The following is a 20,477-nucleotide window of genomic DNA, read 5'->3' on the forward strand; positions in this document are numbered from 1 at the left end:
TAAAAATGTAGTGGGTCGACATAGCATTTCTCAAATGAAAACCAATAAAAATGGTAGAGTTACTAGCTACTCAATGTAATATGAGTTACACAATGTCAAAGTTATTATCATGTGTGATCTTGATACAGATTAGAGTAATTTAAAAAAAAAAGTTATTTATAAATTAATAGGAAAAATTACAATTTACCATCCTAAGTTATTACCCTAAGTACCTAACCCCTCGATTGATTGAAACACATAACCGACTCCTCAATTATTAAAAAAAAAATAACACTTAACCCTATGTCATCTATTTTGTTGTTAACTAAAGTAATTTAGTATTTAAAAACCAATTTACCATTCAGTCATATATTTAAAGGGAAGGCAAATTGGTATTTCAATCCTAAATTTCATCATACATAACACCAAAACAGACAAGAGGACATTAAAATAACGTTATATTTTTGAGGGGTCAATCATGTGTTCCAATAGTTTGACTAAAAGTGTAATTGGGGTTATTGTTTATTGTGAAAATGTGTAATTTGTCCTAATTAATATGGGGTAGTTACTGTAATTGTGTGTCCTAGTTCCTATCCAAAGTGATTTAAAGAAAATTAGAGCAAAAAAAAAGTTTTGAAAATAAGGCAATATAACATAAAGGGCAAAACCTAGGTACAGTTCCTTAGGTATAGTACTTTAGGTTCCCTACTTAAAATTTTGACATCTGTCTAATTTAACATCTCAAGCAAACGGCGTTAAAACTATTTTTTTTCTTCTTCCTTCTTTTTCCTGTACTGCAAACGGCTTCTCTTCCAAACCCAAAACCTTTCTCTTCCAAACCACCCAAGACCCTTCTCTTTGAAACCCAAAACCCAAAAAAAGAAAAAAGAAAATCTCATATCTCTTCTTTCACTCTTGGTGTGTAGGTATGTTTCCTTTCTTGTTTTCTGATCTATGATTCTTTCTTCTCTCTCGGTGTGGGTGTATCTATTTACCTTCTTCTTTTCTGATCTATGATTCTTTCTTTCTCTCTTGGTGTGGGTGTACCTGTTTCCTTTCTTCTTTTCTGATCTATGATTCTTTTCTGATCTATGATTCTTTCTTTCTCTTTCGGTGTGGGTGTATCTGTTTCCCTTCTTTTCTGATCTTTGATTCTTTCAAATCTATGATTCTTTCTTTCTCTCTTGGTGTGTGTATCTGTTTCCTTAAGAGTGTGGAAGTTTCGGGAATAGCTGAAAGGGTATGTGTTTTGGTTTGAAACCCAGTAGATCTAGCTTTCTTTTTCTTTTTCTTTTTCTTTTTCTTTTTTTGATCTTTCCTATTTGGTTAGTGAGAAAATGAGGGTGAAGGGTCCCTTTTTTGGTTTGAAACCAAGTAGAAGCTGTGGTTCTCTTGCAGTTGCAGTATAGGAAAAAGAAGGAAGCAGGGGAAAAAAAAATAGTTTTAACACCGTTTATTTGGGTTGTTAAATTAGACAGTTATCAAAATTTTAAGTGAAAAACATAAGGTATTGTACCTAAGTTTTTTCTCTAACATAAATAAATGGTATCCACAAAACAATTGTGGGTATTATCAACATACATCAAAACATATATAACAGTGTTCAGAAATTACAAGCTTTGTATTGTTCGATAGACCATATACCATATAGCATACTACAAATACGGTTATTCGAGCTTAAAGCATAATAAATATATATGAGCATGCACAATGTTGCTAGCTATCTAGGCCTAGGCATAGCTTGATAAGGATACATTATATATTTATATATGCTAAAACGGAAATTAAAGGAACCCAGCCAAAACAGTCTTCACCAGATAATTGGAGATGATACTATTGGTTTTTTGTGTTGGGTGGAAGGCATCCCAAAATACATATTTGTCAGCATCTGTGCAGGTCATTAAATTATTTTGATTGCATGCGTAACCCATCTCGAACATTCCGGTTGCACAACAGCCCACTGAAGTCACGTCAAATCCTGTCAATTAATTAAGAACAACTATTTTAGTATGGTTAATTAATTAAGAGGATACTGTATATATCTCATATTTTCATGTTTAAGAATTAATATTAAGAACGAAATATGTTTATTTTGAACATAGTTCTCGTTATTAGGAAGGAACCCAGTTAATACCAATAAACTACTACAAGATTTCTTATTATACTAATATATATATACACACAAATATTAATGTTAGTATAGATACCAAGATGAAAATAATCAAAATATCTACAATTAATTTTCAGCCTCTCAAGTCAACAGTTATTAATTAATGACATAATGACAGACAGCTACCAATTAAGCACATATTAAATAATCCTGCAAAAAACTGAAAATTCAAAGGAACCTCTTAAATATATCTACCACCCCAACTACTTAATTAATTAAAATGGCTACTGAGTAATGATGACAGCTTAAATGTCAAAATAGTGACATATATTGGCTATCAGATTTTCCAAGCGCTGGTTGAAACTTGAAAGGATAAAAGGAAAAAAAGGTACATTAATTAATTGTGTAGTAATGAGAGAAAGTGAAATCCATGGTATGGCAGGGGTGCACATACAGACACAGTTATAACTTACCAAAGGTAGCAGGTTTTCGTATGACATAGGTGAATATATAGTATGGATTTGAAAACACCAATTTGAGCCCAGAAAGATCCTTGTTCAGCGTAGTTGTTAACATCTTCAACTTTCCATTGAACTCCAAAGCCACAGTGTTGTATCTCTCTACGCATTGATTGCCACCAGCAATATTAGTGGCTCTCTCCAATGGCAAACACCCCATTGGAGGTAACCCTCCTAAGGATATTTTTCGAGCTCCTAGACTATAGAGTTCCTTGATGAAATTTCCTGCGATTCCAATCAAAAAGTCCTCGTACTGTGTAACCGTGAATCGGGATTGTCGACCAGCTGGGAAGGTGTAGTAGTTCTCAAGGAAATCATTCGTTCCCATGCTTATCATGTACAAAGCGTCGCTTATTACTTGGTTAGCCTTAGTTTCTCCAAGATAGGCTCTCAACCTCTTCTGATAGTCTTCATAGTACACTAATTCCTTCCAAAGTGGTATCACAGACTGCAAGGGAAACAAATTGTTGCAAAACATTAGGTGATAATCACTAATAATTTAAAGTAGGCATGTCGTATGGATCTAATTTAGCGGGTACAAAAATAAAAAGTATATATTATGTAAAAAAAAAAATGGAAGAGTACACAAAATCTACTTGCAGTTTCTCCTTAAATACGTAACCCCTAAAGTTTAAAATGCAACACTTCAAATCCTAGTATTATTTAATTTGTAAATTCTTAAAACATTCATTAAAATAAGTAGTGGTTTGCTCTCAATTTCTTATTTGATGATACAAGTCCATATTTAGAGTTATTTTTTTATATAAAACAAGACCATATAAGAAGTTACGTGTTACACTAAAAAATTTATGGAATAAGTATTACACAATTAACTGTTTACACAAAATAATATCACATAAGTATTACATTCAAAATTTTAGGAATTCCATGTTTAATGGGAGTGTGTGTATTTTTAAAATTTTTAAATTTTAGTGATTCCATATTTTATGAGAGGGTGTGTATTTTTTAAAATTCTATGGTGTTTTGTATATATGCTGTAGAAACACATGCATAAAGATTTATAAAAATAATAAATTAATGTGTAAAGATAAAACGGAACAGGGACGATTCTACCATATAGGCCATTCAAACAATTGCCTACGGCCCTAGAAGTGAAAAAAGTCCCAAAATTTTGATCATAATAACATGTTTTTATATATAGCAACTGAAAATAACTTATGTCTCCTATCTATTTAATTATTTTTTTGGGCTTGAAAAAATGGTCAATGTCTAACTAAAAACTAATTTAAACCCACACATTTGTTTTGCACTTTTTCTCTAAGTAAAAAAAGTATCTCTTCATAGCCAATTACCATTAAACCCAATCTTTTTCGCTTTTACTACTGAACTTAATATCAAAAATCATAATTAAGGAAGATAAATTTATTTTATTTTTATATGATTATATCTTATGTTTATATAATTGATGTGAAAATTTGTAGTATTAGTTTGATTTTAAGTTAATTCATCTTTTTTTTTTTTTGAGAAGAAGTTAATTCATCTTTAGTTGTGAAGGTTGAGATTCTGGTTAATTCTAATGTTAAGTGAAGTTACAAAGTGATTTGATTAATTAAGTTATATTGTTCTAAACTTAAGAATTTATTTTAGTTGTATTATAACTTTATGTTGTAGATGAAATTTCTTTCCAATGTCTACTAGAAAAATAAACATATGAATATTAGAAAATTATTTCGATTTTAACTGGGATGTATTGTTAAATTTGCTACTAATAGTAATAAGCAAAAACTTTTTTTTTTTAAAAAAATATTGACATATATATTTACTTTTAGAGATAAAAGTTTCAAAATAATTTTTACAAATAGAAGAAAATAATCCAAATGATAAACGAAATTTTTAAAAAGATTTTCTTCTTTTACAATACGTCTATTGCTTAAAGAAATATATGCTACAATTGCTTCTACACAAATAATTTTATTCCAAAATAAAAATTAATAAAATTATGTCTAATATTCTAATATCAATTACTATATCACAAGAAAAGTGGATTAGTTATATTCAAATTTGAATACAAAACTTCATTCTTAATTTTGCAACTCAAAAAGTGACAAATATAGATTTCAAATTAAAATTTAATGCAGCAAGTTAAACACACGTTCTTTAATTAATTTGATATTAGAAAAAATTTACTTAAAATTATTGCTTTAATTAGGCCTCAAAATATATCGAGCTGTCCTGTCATGGAAGCGTGCACTTCAATGAATTCAAATGCTGAAGCATAGGCAGAAAGAATGCTTACAGTGTTCAAAGATTTGCAAATTAATTATTTAAAAAATAAAATTAAAAAAAATTAAATTTTTTTTTTTTTTTGTATTTTCTAATACGTTGATTAAATTAGTGGTGGAAAGTAAAACACTGAGCCCAAAGAGTCAGAGATGGACATGAAACTTGTATCATAAATATATAGCATAATGAAATGATCAGCTTTTATCAAAAAACAATAATAATAATAAGGAAATGATCAGCATATAACCAGAGGACAATACTTGTTATGAATGGGACTTAATTACCAACACATTAGAAGTGGCATTGTCATAGCCAGTCCCAGCAGAAGCAAAGGTAACTCCAGTGGCAAAGTCAGATATATTATATGCTGGATCCAAGTACGCTGGTATGGTTGGCTTGAGACCAAATGCCTCAGAAACAAAGTCTGTGGCAATTCGGCCATTAGAGAACCTTCCAGTTGCCTTGCGGCCTGAAAAGTCACGACCATAAGGCCCAAAATTGCTCCTGGCAATAGTTGGGATCTGGTTGTTATTTCCAGCATCCACGGATGAGTCCCCAAACACGATAATTGCTGGAACTTTGGCACCAGTTCTGGCAACTAGTGTAAGAAGAAATTGGGTTAAAAGGAACCATTTGATATACATGCATATGTATGCCATTTGATATACAAAGTTTGTACTACTTGTCTGAAACTACCTTTAACATTGAAGTAGAATAGAGCTGCTGTGATAAATAAATATCAGTTGCAAAATATATGAGTCAGCTTGATTCAAAGTTTTAGGGTAGATAGGTGGTTGGGAGTTTTAATTGCTATACAAACATGAAGATACTTACACTATGCTACTTGTCTTGCAGAGTGGAAAATTAAAGTCTTGTACCTATACGCCCTCAGTTAACTGGTATAGATTTCTAAATAGCATTAATAGATAATATACGCAAAAGGAAAACTACAAATCGTTAGGTAGTGATACAAAATATTTAGTCTGATGTCGCTTAAGCAAACAGTTCGGCAATAATTCATATATTAGTCACATTCCCATATCTTAGAAAATCTGTACTTTTCTCGATGAATGTGATATGAACGAGTATTTCACGTCATGGTTGCTAATGTGGAAGTGGAACCATACAATATAAATTATATTCAAGAAAGATAATCGTAACCATAATTTATTCACAATATTAACCTCAAATTCTTCCCTAATTATAAATAAGGCAAAAAGTCAATGGCTTCCCAACTACCACCGAAAGTTCTACGTCCCAAAGTGAGGGAGAGAGAGCTATTAAATGTTCCCTCATGTGGTCGCAACCGCCCAAGAGAGTGACAAGCTTTCAGGCATTGAAGCTCCCCAACAAAAATGGAGGTGCTGGGTTTTGTGCCTAATAAATACTTCATTATTATATCAAGATGATTAGACCTCACAATTGAGCTTAAATCGTCAATATTGTGTCTGAACTCGAGAGGAAAGGGTGGAAAAAAGTGGCCATGGACCAATGAAATTTTGACCAATGAAAAGCAAGTCAATACGAAACTGGCTAGTAGAAAACAAGTCCAGTACGGATTGACTGGTTGATTCCACAAGTTAAAAGAGTTCATACAATTCTACCATAAATTTATCAAGTAATTAGTTAGCCAAAAAATACTCCATATTTTGTAAATATTTAGGATCATTAAAAAATGGTGAACCATTTAAATTTGAATGACTTTGAGTTTGACCAGAGCTCGATTGGATTGAACCCAAACTTGAAATGATCTGTTGCCAAATATCATTGGAAAAAGTTGATGGATGTTTAAGAACATTGGTTTATTATATTTTTTAGAAATTTTTTATGAAAAAAGAAAAAATTAATTATTTTTTTTATAATTTTTATATTTCTCATAAAAATAGTATTAAAACTTTCTTAAAATTATCAATTAACAAATCATTTAAGAGCACTCATTAACTAGACTTATTACAATTATAGGAACCTATGGAGCTTTCTTGTTGCGGCATCACTAGCAACATCAAAAAATTACTTGACCACTCTTGAAAATTACAGTGGAGAAAAGAAGTATATAGAATTATATCCAACAAAACGTGAAAATTGATTCAAGATATATAGCTTGAATCTAAAAAGGATTAAAGCCAATCACACACATACATCATCATGCACGATAAGTTTTGTATGTTTTTCAAGTTCAATACTAATTTTGTGTGTATTTTAAGTTTAGTTTCCTGATAGAGGCATGAAAGCCAAACACATAGCCTCCGCACGTACACTATATACGCGGCCGGGTAGCATAATCATTAACCTTATAGCAAGTAGAGCCACCAAAATTTAATGCATTGTCGGGCAAAGTGTTCCAACAGCTCACTGCACATACAGTTCATTGCAAACACAGAAAAATGAACAAACATAAATTTGTAGAGAATTGAGTAACCTTCTAAATAGGAAAATAATTTTTTATAATTTTTTGTCACAATTGTGACGGGACAAAGCGTGATTGGTTAAAAAAAATAGTGAATCTATGTATAAGTGATAGTTAACTACTCACAATTTGTCATATTAGAGTTATGATAAAAAACTGTGAAATAATTTATGGTCTTAGAACTATTCTTTTAATTAAGAGGAATGAAACAATGATTTCCACTATAAATGGCCAATTTGAACCTCAATAAGGACATTGACAATCCTAAAAAAATAAAGGAATTCATAGAAAGAGATGAAGGACTGTATAGAGAAGAGAGAGAGATAGAAAGTCTTCTATAGTAAGAAGTTCTAGGTCAAATAAATAAAAAAAAAAAAAAAAAAGGGTCTAGTTAAGCTTCGGAGAAACTATTTCTCTTAGCTAGGGCTAGACTTGTCTAGAAGGAAGCTGCCCAAAGTAGTCCAAAAGGTAGAGAACTAGGAATCGAAGGAAGTACCCCTCTTCAAGAGATAAGAGTAATCTCTAAAATACACCATTCACATCAAGTATGGTTCTTAAGCTTTCTTTTTCAAGCAAAAGCATCGCACAAATATAGGTAGACTTTACATGAAGCCAATCCCTGCAAAAATCCACAACACACAACATGATAAGAGAATGACGCTATCCAGCCAGCCAGTTCTTCCCATCGTACTTGAAATTTTTTTTGTATTATATATGTGCCTGCTAATACCTCCCTTGAGCATAAAGGAATTCCCGAGCCAATATCTATGGTTTGCAAATTTATTGCTCAACTTAGATTAGGAGAGTGTGTGCACAAAAAAATTACAATTAAAAAATCATGGCAATGAGTCAGATATAAATCAGGTATCGACACTATATTCTTTTTCATTTTTTGTCAAATAAACAGCAAGATTTTCAGACCCGAACTGGACTAGGAGATCGGACTGTGAAAACTAAGAACTAGAATGAAAACCGGTTTTTTAAGCATAAAAAACTGGATTTTTTGTTAATTCCGTAAACCCCTAAAACCGGTGTTGGACCACACGAACCGATGGTAAGAACCGTGCGGTCCAACCCCTTAGCAATTTTTTTTAAAAAACAACTTAACACAATTTTATTCTACTTAATTAAATTATCCATCTCTTACAAGGAATAAAAAAAATTATAATTAAAATCCTTCAAAGATATTTAACTTTACTTCAAAAATTAATCATAAATTTTAATGTTTTCATGGTTATTATTTTATTTTATTAACTTTATTATTTAATTATTAAATATATGCTTAAAAATCATTAAATTTCCCTCACATATATAGATATATTGTCAATTTTGCTAGTTTTATAAATTTAATATCTATATTTAGGCTTTAATTAATTATTAAATTAATTATGTCGTCATCACGGTTTGACCCCGATTTGGCGTCAAAAACCTTAAACCTCTCATTTTTACGGTTTAATGAACAGTCCAAGTTTGAAAACCTTGATAAACAGACTAATCCACTTTATTATTGTGTAAGTGCTAACATTGTGAATGATGCCTTTGATGTTCATTTAATTTATCACTCATATAAATTCTTTTATTATTCACTAGCGTTGGCTGCACATGCAAGGCATGTGCTGCCCCAGTAGTGAGAAAATTAATATAGATTTTGTGTGTGAAATCATGAATTTTGGCTCACCTAATTTGATTATATTAAAAAAGAAGTCTAAAAATATAACAAAATATCACAATATTTTCACAATATCTTCATTTTTGGGATCGGAATAGATTTTTTTTTTTTATTTGAAAGAAATCATAACATTTTTAGAACAAATTCTAAATGACAAGTTATTATTGGTTTTGTAGGGTCAGTTTTTGTTGCCTAAGCCCAAAAGAGATTGGTTATAGGCCCAACGAACCCAAAACAATGAATTTGTAGAGAGTGGGTTGAAGGTTTAGGCGCTGACCGGCGCTCACGAAACATGAACATCTTTTTCTTTTCTTGAAGAAATACTTGGAACAATTTACAACTAGGGGATGCTCCCGAGGAGGCTTTTTTCCTCCTTTCACTCCCAAAAACCCCCCCTCTACATTTTGCTTGTCTCCCTTATATATTACTCTCTTCCTCCTTCTGTTGATTGTTCATTGGCCTCTCCTCTGGCTGCCTGTCCCATCAGAGGTTGTATCCGTGCTCAAGTGGTTCACCCTGATCGATGTAGCCTTGCCCGGGGGTTGCATCCCCATTAATGCGGCCAGAAGGGTTAGGTGAACGTATTAAATGCTGAGGTGACAACTTGCTCTGGGTCTGTCCCCCCTCCCCTACAGTTATCCTTAGTACGCCGAGGACGAGGGGATTCTCGGCGTGGATCCAAAGAAGAGTTTGCTCCCCAAATTGGCCTTGGGTAGTCATCCTTCCTCGGATTGGGCCATTTGGGCCTGGCTTGGAATGGGCCGTGGCTGTACGATTTCCTGGCCCCACAGGTTTTAAATTGATAACATTGTTATTGTTATTTTCAAAACATTTATTTTCAGTTGTGGTTGGTCACAGTCTTATATTTTATTATTTTATTTTGACTTGTAAGAAATTGATATTTCAATATTTGTAAAAATATTATGAAATTTGTTGTATCGGTATAACAATATATATGCCAGCTTACATAAATAATTAAAAGGAAAAAAAAACACAAACCGATTACTAGAAAAAAAAAAAAAAAAATTACTTTAGGCACGGTAGAAATTAATGTTAAAATGTTGTGGACTAAGCATTTTTTTATTTGATCTATAAGAAACTGAGATATCAACAATTGTAAAAATATTGTGATAACAATAAGTGTTGTAACATTTTCTCAAAACATTTATTTTCAGTTGTAGTTAGTCACAATCTCATATTTTATTATTTTATTTCGACTTGTAAGAAATTGGCACATCAATAATTGTGAAAATGTTGTGAAATTTGTTTTGTTAATATAACAATATATATGCCAGCTTACATAAATATTTCAAAGAAAAAAAACCAATTACAAGGAAAAAAAAAAAAAAAACTTTAAGCACTGTAGCTATAATGCCAGTTGAATAAACCAAAAGCACTATAGCACCAGTGCTATCCATCAATAATAGCTTACCTATGATTTGTTGTGAAATTAATGTTAAAATGTTGTGGATTTAGCTTTTTTTTTATTTATTTGATATATAAGAAACTGAGATTTTAACAATTATGAAAATATTGTGATAACAATAAGTGTTGTAGCATTTTTTTTAAAACATTTATTTTCAGTTATGATTTGCTACAGTCTCATATTTTATTATTTTATTTCGACTTGTAAGAAATTGACACGACAATAATTGTGAAATTTGTTGTGTCAGTATAACAATATAAGTGTCAGCTTACATCAATATTTAAAAGAAAAAAAAAAAAACACACACACACACACACACACACAAACCGATTACTAAAAAAAATAATAAAATAAAAAACTTTAGTGACTATAGTTACAGTGCCAATTGAATAAACAAAAGGGTTGAACAAATGAGGAAAAAAAAAAAAAAGGACTCACGAAACCAGAGCACCGTTGTAGCTACAATGCTACACAGTGCCGAAACACTGTAGCGGCATAGCCGCTTTTATTATAAAGATATAAAAAAAATGGTAGAAAGAACATTGAAATAAAGTTATAACTGTGGGGGGTCAATCATGCATTTCGATAATTTAAAGGGTAAGTACAATCAGAGTGATAATTTAGAGTAAAAAAGTGTAATTTGCACTTAAAAATATTGAGTATAGACTATAAGAAGAAAATGTAATTCAATAATAGATTTGTCAAAATTTGCATTCAGGAAAAATATAAAATTGATTAGTGATATATTGCATAAATTACACATGTAATTTATACCAAACTTTGAGAAAATAGTAAATAATTATATTATTCCACTCTTGCCAAAAAAATATTTCCTCCTTGGCTTGAACAAAAAAAAAAAAAAAAAAAAAATATAGAATCCCTTGGCTTCAACTTTTTGCTTAATAATCGTTTTTTTTTTTTTTTCTTGATAGCTTGGTTTGAATTAGAACTGTATTAATGGACTTCATTTAGGTCTAATGCATTGAACCCGCTGAAATAATGGAATGTGACAAAAAAAATACACACGTGTCACCTTATAGGTCCAATACAACTGGACATCAAACCCAATCTTTCCTCATTAATTTAAGCTCAAACATTTCAGTGGATAAATACACAAAAAACAAATTCAGGCCGAGATCAATAAATATAAATGTATATATCACGTCGAGATTCCAAATGCCATTGGATTTGGACCTCGATCGTTGTATTACAATGGAGCCACTGTTGTTTTATTACAGAATAAGGACAACCAAAAAAAAAAAAAAAACTGAATAAATTAATATTATCAAATCTAAATCTAAAACCAAATACATATATAGATAAAGAAATCCATCATTATAAATAAAATAAAATAATATTCTAATTGAGATATTATGCTAATCAACCACACAAAAATCAGAGGTTTTTTTGTTTTTGTTTTTTGTTTATTTTGGACGAAAGTAATCAACGAAAATATGCTAGAAGCGTATCAATTAAATGATTAACGATTATGTGATTTGTTTTCTCTGTAGGGTGGAAGGCATCCCAAAAGACATACTTATTCGCATCCGAACAAGTTAAAGGATTGTGCTCACTGCAGAGGTAACTCATCTCGAATGTGCCTGTAGAACAGCATGCCACTCCTACTGCGTCAAATCCTGCCAATCCACAACGTATTTCATATTTGTTATAATTGAAGAACTTACGAGTAGAGGAAAAATAAAATAAAAACAAAACCTGACATGTATTGTTTGTTTCAAATTGGATTAATACAGCAAGTAGAGCCGGCTCTAAGTATAGGGCATAGAGCATTTGAATTAGTTCATATAAAATATCACACATCAAATTATCTATTTTATACTATATTTCATTAAAATATCAATTTTTTTTTAATTTTTTTTTCTTCACAAAGAATAATCAACATTTACTCTCTTCCTTTATTTTCGAGATACGTAAAAAAAAAATAAACAACTAAATACAAATGAATAGTCTCAGTATAAATTTACAAGTTTGTTATAGTAACCGCATAAATTTACATAATTATACATGGAATGATATTAATCATTTTTAAATAAAACTATATAAATTCTGTACGGTTTTCTATTGTGCAATGACTGATATGAATTCTCTTAAGGCCACCATTACAAAAAGGTCCCCCACTCTATTAAAAAAAAAAAAAAAACTGCATTTTTCACATCCTAGGCCCGTTTAGTGGCAATGTTGAAGTATTATTGTTCAATTTTCAGTATTATAAAAATACGTGTTTGAATATTATAAAAATATGTGTCAAAAATATTATTGTTATTTAAATACTAAAAACTGTTGTTTAAATGCAGTACCAAACAACCCCCAATTTGTGTAATGCACTACCGCAATAAACACAGTCTCAACCCATAAAAAAAATAAAAAAATAAAAAAATAAAATTAAAAAAAAAAATCGCAAATGTGGCCAAGTGACTTACTTGAATTTACTGTAGAGTCAACACCATAAATTTTGTTCCCAACGACCCAGATTAGCTTTAAACGCTCATTAAGGCCCTCACCAACTTTTTTTTATGTCTAGTTACAGAAGGTTTTACTTATGAAGGTGGTATCTCATGCACTAGGCGCATGGGATCCACTTGCCTGTGGGAGGCAGGTCTCATACGTGAAAGATTTAATCTTATTTATGACTAGTAATAAATGACTCTAACTAATTCAGGGGAGGAAAAGAGTAACAATGAATGTAGAGATATTGACTTGTGTAAGGTCCATTCTCCCCTATAGTGTCAAGTTGTAGATCTCTCTCAATAGTCAATACAGAGAAGTTATGAAATCCACTTTACTCTCACATGAATCCATTCTACATTATTCACAAGAGTAATGTTAGGGACACATTGGATGGATATATATATATGTCTCCAACCTTTTTTTTTTTTTTTCAATTCTTGTAAGAAGAAATTGGGTTAAAAGGAACCATTTGATATACATGCATATGTATGCCATTTGATATACAAAGTTTGTACTACTTGTCTGAAACTACTTTAACATTGAAGTAGTAGAGCTGCTGTGATAATATATCAGTTGCAAAATATATGAGTCAGCTTGATTCAAGTTTTAGGGTAGATAGGTGGTTGGGAGTTTTAATTGCTATACAAACATGAAGATACTTACACTATGCTACTTGTCTTGCAGAGTGGAAAATTAAAGTCTTGTACCTATACGCCCTCAGTTAACTGGTATAGATTTCTAAATAGCATTAATAGATAATATACGCAAAAGGAAAACTACAAATCGTTAGGTAGTGATACAAAATATTTAGTCTGATGTCGCTTAAGCAAACAGTTCGGCAATAATTCATATATTAGTCACATTCCCATATCTTAGAAAATCTGTACTTTTCTCGATGAATGTGATATGAACGAGTATTTCACGTCATGGTTGCTAATGTGGAAGTGGAACCATACAATATAAATTATATTCAAGAAAGATAATCGTAACCATAATTTATTCACAATATTAACCTCAAATTCTTCCCTAATTATAAATAAGGCAAAAAGTCAATGGCTTCCCAACTACCACCGAAAGTTCTACGTCCCAAAGTGAGGGAGAGAGAGCTATTAAATGTTCCCTCATGTGGTCGCAACCGCCCAAGAGAGTGACAAGCTTTCAGGCATTGAAGCTCCCCAACAAAAATGGAGGTGCTGGGTTTTGTGCCTAATAAATACTTCATTATTATATCAAGATGATTAGACCTCACAATTGAGCTTAAATCGTCAATATTGTGTCTGAACTCGAGAGGAAAGGGTGGAAAAAAGTGGCCATGGACCAATGAAATTTTGACCAATGAAAAGCAAGTCAATACGAAACTGGCTAGTAGAAAACAAGTCCAGTACGGATTGACTGGTTGATTCCACTAGTTAAAAGAGTTCATACAATTCTACCATAAATTTATCAAGTAATTAGTTAGCCAAAAAATACTCCATATTTTGTAAATATTTAGGATCATTAAAAAATGGTGAACCATTTAAATTTGAATGACTTTGAGTTTGACCAGAGCTCGATTGGATTGAACCCAAACTTGAAATGATCTGTTGCCAAATATCATTGGAAAAAGTTGATGGATGTTTAAGAACATTGGTTTATTATATTTTTAGAAATTTTTTATGAAAAAAGAAAAAATTAATTATTTTTTTATAATTTTTATATTTCTCATAAAAATAGTATTAAAACTTTCTTAAAATTATCAATTAACAAATCATTTAAGAGCACTCATTAACTAGACTTATTACAATTATAGGAACCTATGGAGCTTTCTTGTTGCGGCATCACTAGCAACATCAAAAAATTACTTGACCACTCTTGAAAATTACAGTGGAGAAAAGAAGTATATAGAATTATATCCAACAAAACGTGAAAATTGATTCAAGATATATAGCTTGAATCTAAAAAGGATTAAAGCCAATCACACACATACATCATCATGCACGATAAGTTTTGTATGTTTTTCAAGTTCAATACTAATTTTGTGTGTATTTTAAGTTTAGTTTCCTGATAGAGGCATGAAAGCCAAACACATAGCCTCCGCACGTACACTATATACGCGGCCGGGTAGCATAATCATTAACCTTATAGCAAGTAGAGCCACCAAAATTTAATGCATTGTCGGGCAAAGTGTTCCAACAGCTCACTGCACATACAGTTCATTGCAAACACAGAAAAATGAACAAACATAAATTTGTAGAGAATTGAGTAACCTTTTAAATAGGAAAATAATTTTTTATAATTTTTTGTCACAATTGTGACGGGACAAAGCGTGATTGGTTAAAAAAAATAGTGAATCTATGTATAAGTGATAGTTAACTACTCACAATTTGTCATATTAGAGTTATGATAAAAAACTGTGAAATAATTTATGGTCTTAGAACTATTCTTTTAATTAAGAGGAATGAAACAATGATTTCCACTATAAATGGCCAATTTGAACCTCAATAAGGACATTGACAATCCTAAAAAAATAAAGGAATTCATAGAAAGAGATGAAGGACTGTATAGAGAAGAGAGAGAGATAGAAAGTCTTCTATAGTAAGAAGTTCTAGGTCAAATAAATAAAAAAAAAAAAAAAAAAGGGTCTAGTTAAGCTTCGGAGAAACTATTTCTCTTTGCTAGGGCTAGACTTGTCTAGAAGGAAGCTGCCCAAAGTAGTCCAAAAGGTAGAGAACTAGGAATCGAAGGAAGTACCCCTCTTCAAGAGATAAGAGTAATCTCTAAAATACACCATTCACATCAAGTATGGTTCTTAAGCTTTCTTTTTCAAGCAAAAGCATCGCACAAATATAGGTAGACTTTACATGAAGCCAATCCCTGCAAAAATCCACAACACACAACTGATAAGAGAATGACGCTATCCAGCCAGCCAGTTCTTCCCATCGTACTTGAAATTTTTTTTGTATTATATATGTGCCTGCTAATACCTCCCTTGAGCATAAAGGAATTCCCGAGCCAATATCTATGGTTTGCAAATTTATTGCTCAACTTAGATTAGGAGAGTGTGTGCACAAAAAAATTACAATTAAAAAATCATGGCAATGAGTCAGATATAAATCAGGTATCGACACTATATTCTTTTTCATTTTTTGTCAAATAAACAGCAAGATTTTCAGACCCGAACTGGACTAGGAGATCGGACTGTGAAAACTAAGAACTAGAATGAAAACCGGTTTTTTAAGCATAAAGAACTGGATTTTTTGTTAATTCCGTAAACCCCTAAAACCGGTGTTGGACCACACGAACCGATGGTAAGAACCGTGCGGTCCAACCCCTTAGCAATTTTTTTAAAAAACAACTTAACACAATTTTATTCTACTTAATTAAATTATCCATCTCTTACAAGGAATAAAAAAATTATAATTAAAATCCTTCAAAGATATTTAACTTTACTTCAAAAATTAATCATAAATTTTAATGTTTTCATGGTTATTATTTTATTTTATTAACTTTATTATTTAATTATTAAATATATGCTTAAAAATCATTAAATTTCCCTCACATATATAGATATATTGTCAATTTTGCTAGTTTTATAAATTTAATATCTATATTTAGGCTTTAATTAATTATTAAATTAATTATGTCGTCATCACGGTTTGACCCCGATTTGGCGTCAAAAACCTTAAACCTCTCATTTTTACGGTTTAATGAACAGTCCAAGTTTGAAAACCTTGATAAACAGACTAATCCACTTTATTATTGTGTAAGTGCTAACATTGTGAATGATGCCTTTGATGTTCATTTAATTTATCACTCATATAAATTCTTTTATTATTCACTAGCGTTGGCTGCACATGCAAGGCATGTGCTGCCCCAGTAGTGAGAAAATTAATATAGATTTTGTGTGTGAAATCATGAATTTTGGCTCACCTAATTTGATTATATTAAAAAAGAAGTCTAAAAATATAACAAAATATCACAATATTTTCACAATATCTTCATTTTTGGGATCGGAATAGATTTTTTTTTTTTTTGAAAGAAATCATAACATTTTTAGAACAAATTCTAAATGACAAGTTATTATTGGTTTTGTAGGGTCAGTTTTTGTTGCCTAAGCCCAAAAGAGATTGGTTATAGGCCCAACGAACCTAAAACAATGAATTTGTAGAGAGTGGGTTGAAGGTTTAGGCGCTGACCGGCGCTCACGAAACATGAACATCTTTTTCTTTTCTTGAAGAAATACTTGGAACAATTTACAACTAGGGGATGCTCCCGAGGAGGCTTTTTTCCTCCTTTCACTCCCAAAAACCCCCCCTCTACATTTTGCTTGTCTCCCTTATATATTACTCTCTTCCTCCTTCTGTTGATTGTTCATTGGCCTCTCCTCTGGCTGCCTGTCCCATCAGAGGTTGTATCCGTGCTCAAGTGGTTCCCCTGATCGATGTAGCCCTGCCCGGGGGTTGCATCCCCATTAATGCGGCCAGAAGGGTTAGGTGAACGTATTAAATGCTGAGGTGACAACTTGCTCTGGGTCTGTCCCCCTCCCCTACAGTTATCCTTAGTACGCCGAGGACGAGGGGATTCTCGGCGTGGATCCAAAGAAGAGTTTGCTCCCCAAATTGGCCTTGGGTAGTCATCCTTCCTCGGATTGGGCCATTTGGGCCTGGCTTGGAATGGGCCGTGGCTGTACGATTTCCTGGCCCCACAGGTTTTAAATTGATAACATTGTTATTGTTATTTTCAAAACATTTATTTTCAGTTGTGGTTGGTCACAGTCTTATATTTTATTATTTTATTTTGACTTGTAAGAAATTGATATTTCAATATTTGTAAAAATATTATGAAATTTGTTGTATCGGTATAACAATATATATGCCAGCTTACATAAATAATTAAAAGGAAAAAAAAACACAAACCGATTACTAGAAAAAAAAAAAAAAAATTACTTTAGGCACGGTAGAAATTAATGTTAAAATGTTGTGGACTAAGCATTTTTTTATTTGATCTATAAGAAACTGAGATATCAACAATTGTAAAAATATTGTGATAACAATAAGTGTTGTAACATTTTCTCAAAACATTTATTTTCAGTTGTAGTTAGTCACAATCTCATATTTTATTATTTTATTTCGACTTGTAAGAAATTGGCACATCAATAATTGTGAAAATGTTGTGAAATTTGTTTTGTTAATATAACAATATATATGCCAGCTTACATAAATATTTCAAAGAAAAAAAACCAATTACAAGGAAAAAAAAAAAAAAAACTTTAAGCACTGTAGCTATAATGCCAGTTGAATAAACCAAAAGCACTATAGCACCAGTGCTATCCATCAATAATAGCTTACCTATGATTTGTTGTGAAATTAATGTTAAAATGTTGTGGATTTAGCTTTTTTTTATTTATTTGATATATAAGAAACTGAGATTTTAACAATTATGAAAATATTGTGATAACAATAAGTGTTGTAGCATTTTTTTTAAAACATTTATTTTCAGTTATGATTTGCTACAGTCTCATATTTTATTATTTTATTTCGACTTGTAAGAAATTGACACGACAATAATTGTGAAATTTGTTGTGTCAGTATAACAATATAAGTGTCAGCTTACATCAATATTTAAAAGAAAAAAAAAAAAACACACACACACACACACACACAAACCGATTACTAAAAAAAATAATAAAATAAAAAACTTTAGTGACTATAGTTACAGTGCCAATTGAATAAACAAAAGGGTTGAACAAATTGCTCTTGAGAAGGGTTAAAACCACGTTGTTGTTTCCTGCATCCACGGTTGAGTCCCCAAAAACTATGATGGCTGGAACTTTGCTTTCGGTTATAGAAACTAGTATTAAAAGCTCAGTTACTACCAAGAGCCATGGAGTAGTGTATGTGTATGCCATAATTGCTTTGTGTCTTGGTAGCTTGATATGAAGCTATTAGATTGGATGGAAATGGAATTCTGATAAGTAATATATTGGAGAAGAAACGGGATTTTTCGGTTATGGTGGGGACTAGTTTGTTGGGAGTCTTAATGGCTTAGTCAATAGAAGACATAAAACTCTACCTTCCCGAAATTATGAGCATGAAAATACCCAAGAAAGGGATCACAAATAGCCCATAGGAATGCCTATTGGATGAAACTCCACTCCTTAATTAATATGATAAAATATAATCTGGATGTGAAGTGGAAATTTCACTTACAATTTCTTGTTCAATTCCACTGATTGATTGGTTATAGAGCAATGTTATACGTAGAGATGGAGCCTGCAAATGATTTAATATTAAAAAATTTATCAATCTTTCCAACAATTTCAAGCAATAAATGTTGGGAAATGCTAATGAGTGCCCTTAGAGTACTGATTAGTAATCTATTTAAAGAAAATTTTTATGGGAAATGAAAAAAAATAATTAATATTTTGACAGCTTTTTTCATTTTCTATAAAAGTGATATCAAAACTTTCTTTAAATGGATTATTAACCAGTGTCCTAAGAGCACTCGTTAGCATTTCTCATAAATGTTTAGAGTTTTAAACAAGAAATGGAGCCTGCAAATGATTTAATATTAATAAATCTTTCCAACAATTTCAGGCAGTAAATGTTTAGAGTTTTAAACAAAGGGATAATTAATGTAGAAGTGGCAATAATTACAGCTGAGTAAAATGGAAAAAAGAAACAAAAGTGAGAACTCTCGTGATAAACATCATGATAGATTGTTATACAAGAATTTTCAGTCCCACTCTAAGTATTTTATTTTAGAAAAAAATTGGCTTCAAACCAGTTTATAGCTATCTTCTTTTAACTCACTATGTGACAATTGAAAAGACCATGCATATATGTACTTTTAGTCACGTAACCTTTGTAATGAGTCATGTGACTTATTTAAATAATACATATATATAAAAATAATAGTCATATAACTACATAATAGTTGGAAAGATAATTTCAAACCTATCTAAAGCCAAACATTGTTATTTTACTTTATGTTTTGTTACTCAAAATGTGTTACCACTATGGTGGGCCTTTTTGTGTTGTTAGGCTTTAAACCCTCCTACTGTATTGCGGCTCGTGGGTCTGAGGTAAGAGAGTTGGAACTGGCCTATATAGGGCTACACTTTAGGCCAGCTTGTGTACAAGCCGAGTCGTCCCAATATAGACGCATTCTGGCAGAGGCATCGCGAGCTGAGTGTGTGACATGGCCACAACAAGAACAATTGTTACAGATATTATAACAGGAATACAGTACAGCAAAACAACTATAATACTAAATGAAATAAATGAGACTAACGCTGAGAAGGAAGGTAGCTAATAAGGTTATGGAAAAATAATACAACAAATAGAAATAACGCTACAGTAGACAGTTTAATAACTGAACGGAAAACTAATCACCCAATAAGCATGAATACTAAAAGGAAAGCTTGTCTGCCATAAAAGTAGGCTTAGCCTTTCAGCAGATTTGGACCAAAGAAAGGAGCTAATCTCCAACGTGGGTAACCTCAAGGAAGACTTCTGTCATAGAAGTTACACACTTTGGAAAAATGACCTAAATGGTTTTGGTTTCGAATTTCAATTCTTCAGAGACTGGGTCTCTCAAGAGGGAGAGAAAAAGATAGTCTATTGATGTATGCATCTATTCCTATATTCCTATTGTTAGGACATATGTGGAACTTG

The 20,477-nt window shown here is 31.5% G+C and overlaps 1 protein-coding gene across 1 annotated transcript; it reads right to left on the reverse strand.

Annotated features, from left to right (window-relative positions):
• Window positions 1–1,487: 1,487 nt before the first annotated feature.
• LOC111986796 (GDSL esterase/lipase At2g04570) lies at window positions 1,488–5,567 on the reverse strand. The gene is made up of 3 exons (XM_024018475.2): window positions 5,136–5,567; window positions 2,563–3,055; window positions 1,488–1,957 (listed from the first exon to the last, which is right to left on the reverse strand). Exons 1-3 carry the CDS (start codon window positions 5,508–5,510, stop codon window positions 1,764–1,766), a joined length of 1,062 nt encoding a protein of 353 aa, XP_023874243.1. The 5' UTR covers window positions 5,511–5,567; the 3' UTR covers window positions 1,488–1,763.
• Window positions 5,568–20,477: the final 14,910 nt, after the last annotated feature.

This window comes from Quercus suber, unplaced genomic scaffold, assembly GCF_002906115.3.
Source record: "Quercus suber isolate HL8 unplaced genomic scaffold, Cork oak 2.0 scaffold_671, whole genome shotgun sequence".
NCBI lineage: Eukaryota > Viridiplantae > Streptophyta > Magnoliopsida > Fagales > Fagaceae > Quercus > Quercus suber.

Coding starts and splice junctions, on each gene's coding strand:
- LOC111986796 (XM_024018475.2), bottom strand. CDS start 5,510: ATGGCATACATATGCATGTATATCAAATGGTTCCTTTTAACCCAATTT. Junction 3,056..5,135: donor ATGCCACTTCTAATGTGTTG/GTAATTAAGTCC, acceptor TTTCCCTTGCAG/TCTGTGATACCACTTTGGAA. Junction 1,958..2,562: donor ACGAAAACCTGCTACCTTTG/GTAAGTTATAAC, acceptor ATTAATTGACAG/GATTTGACGTGACTTCAGTG.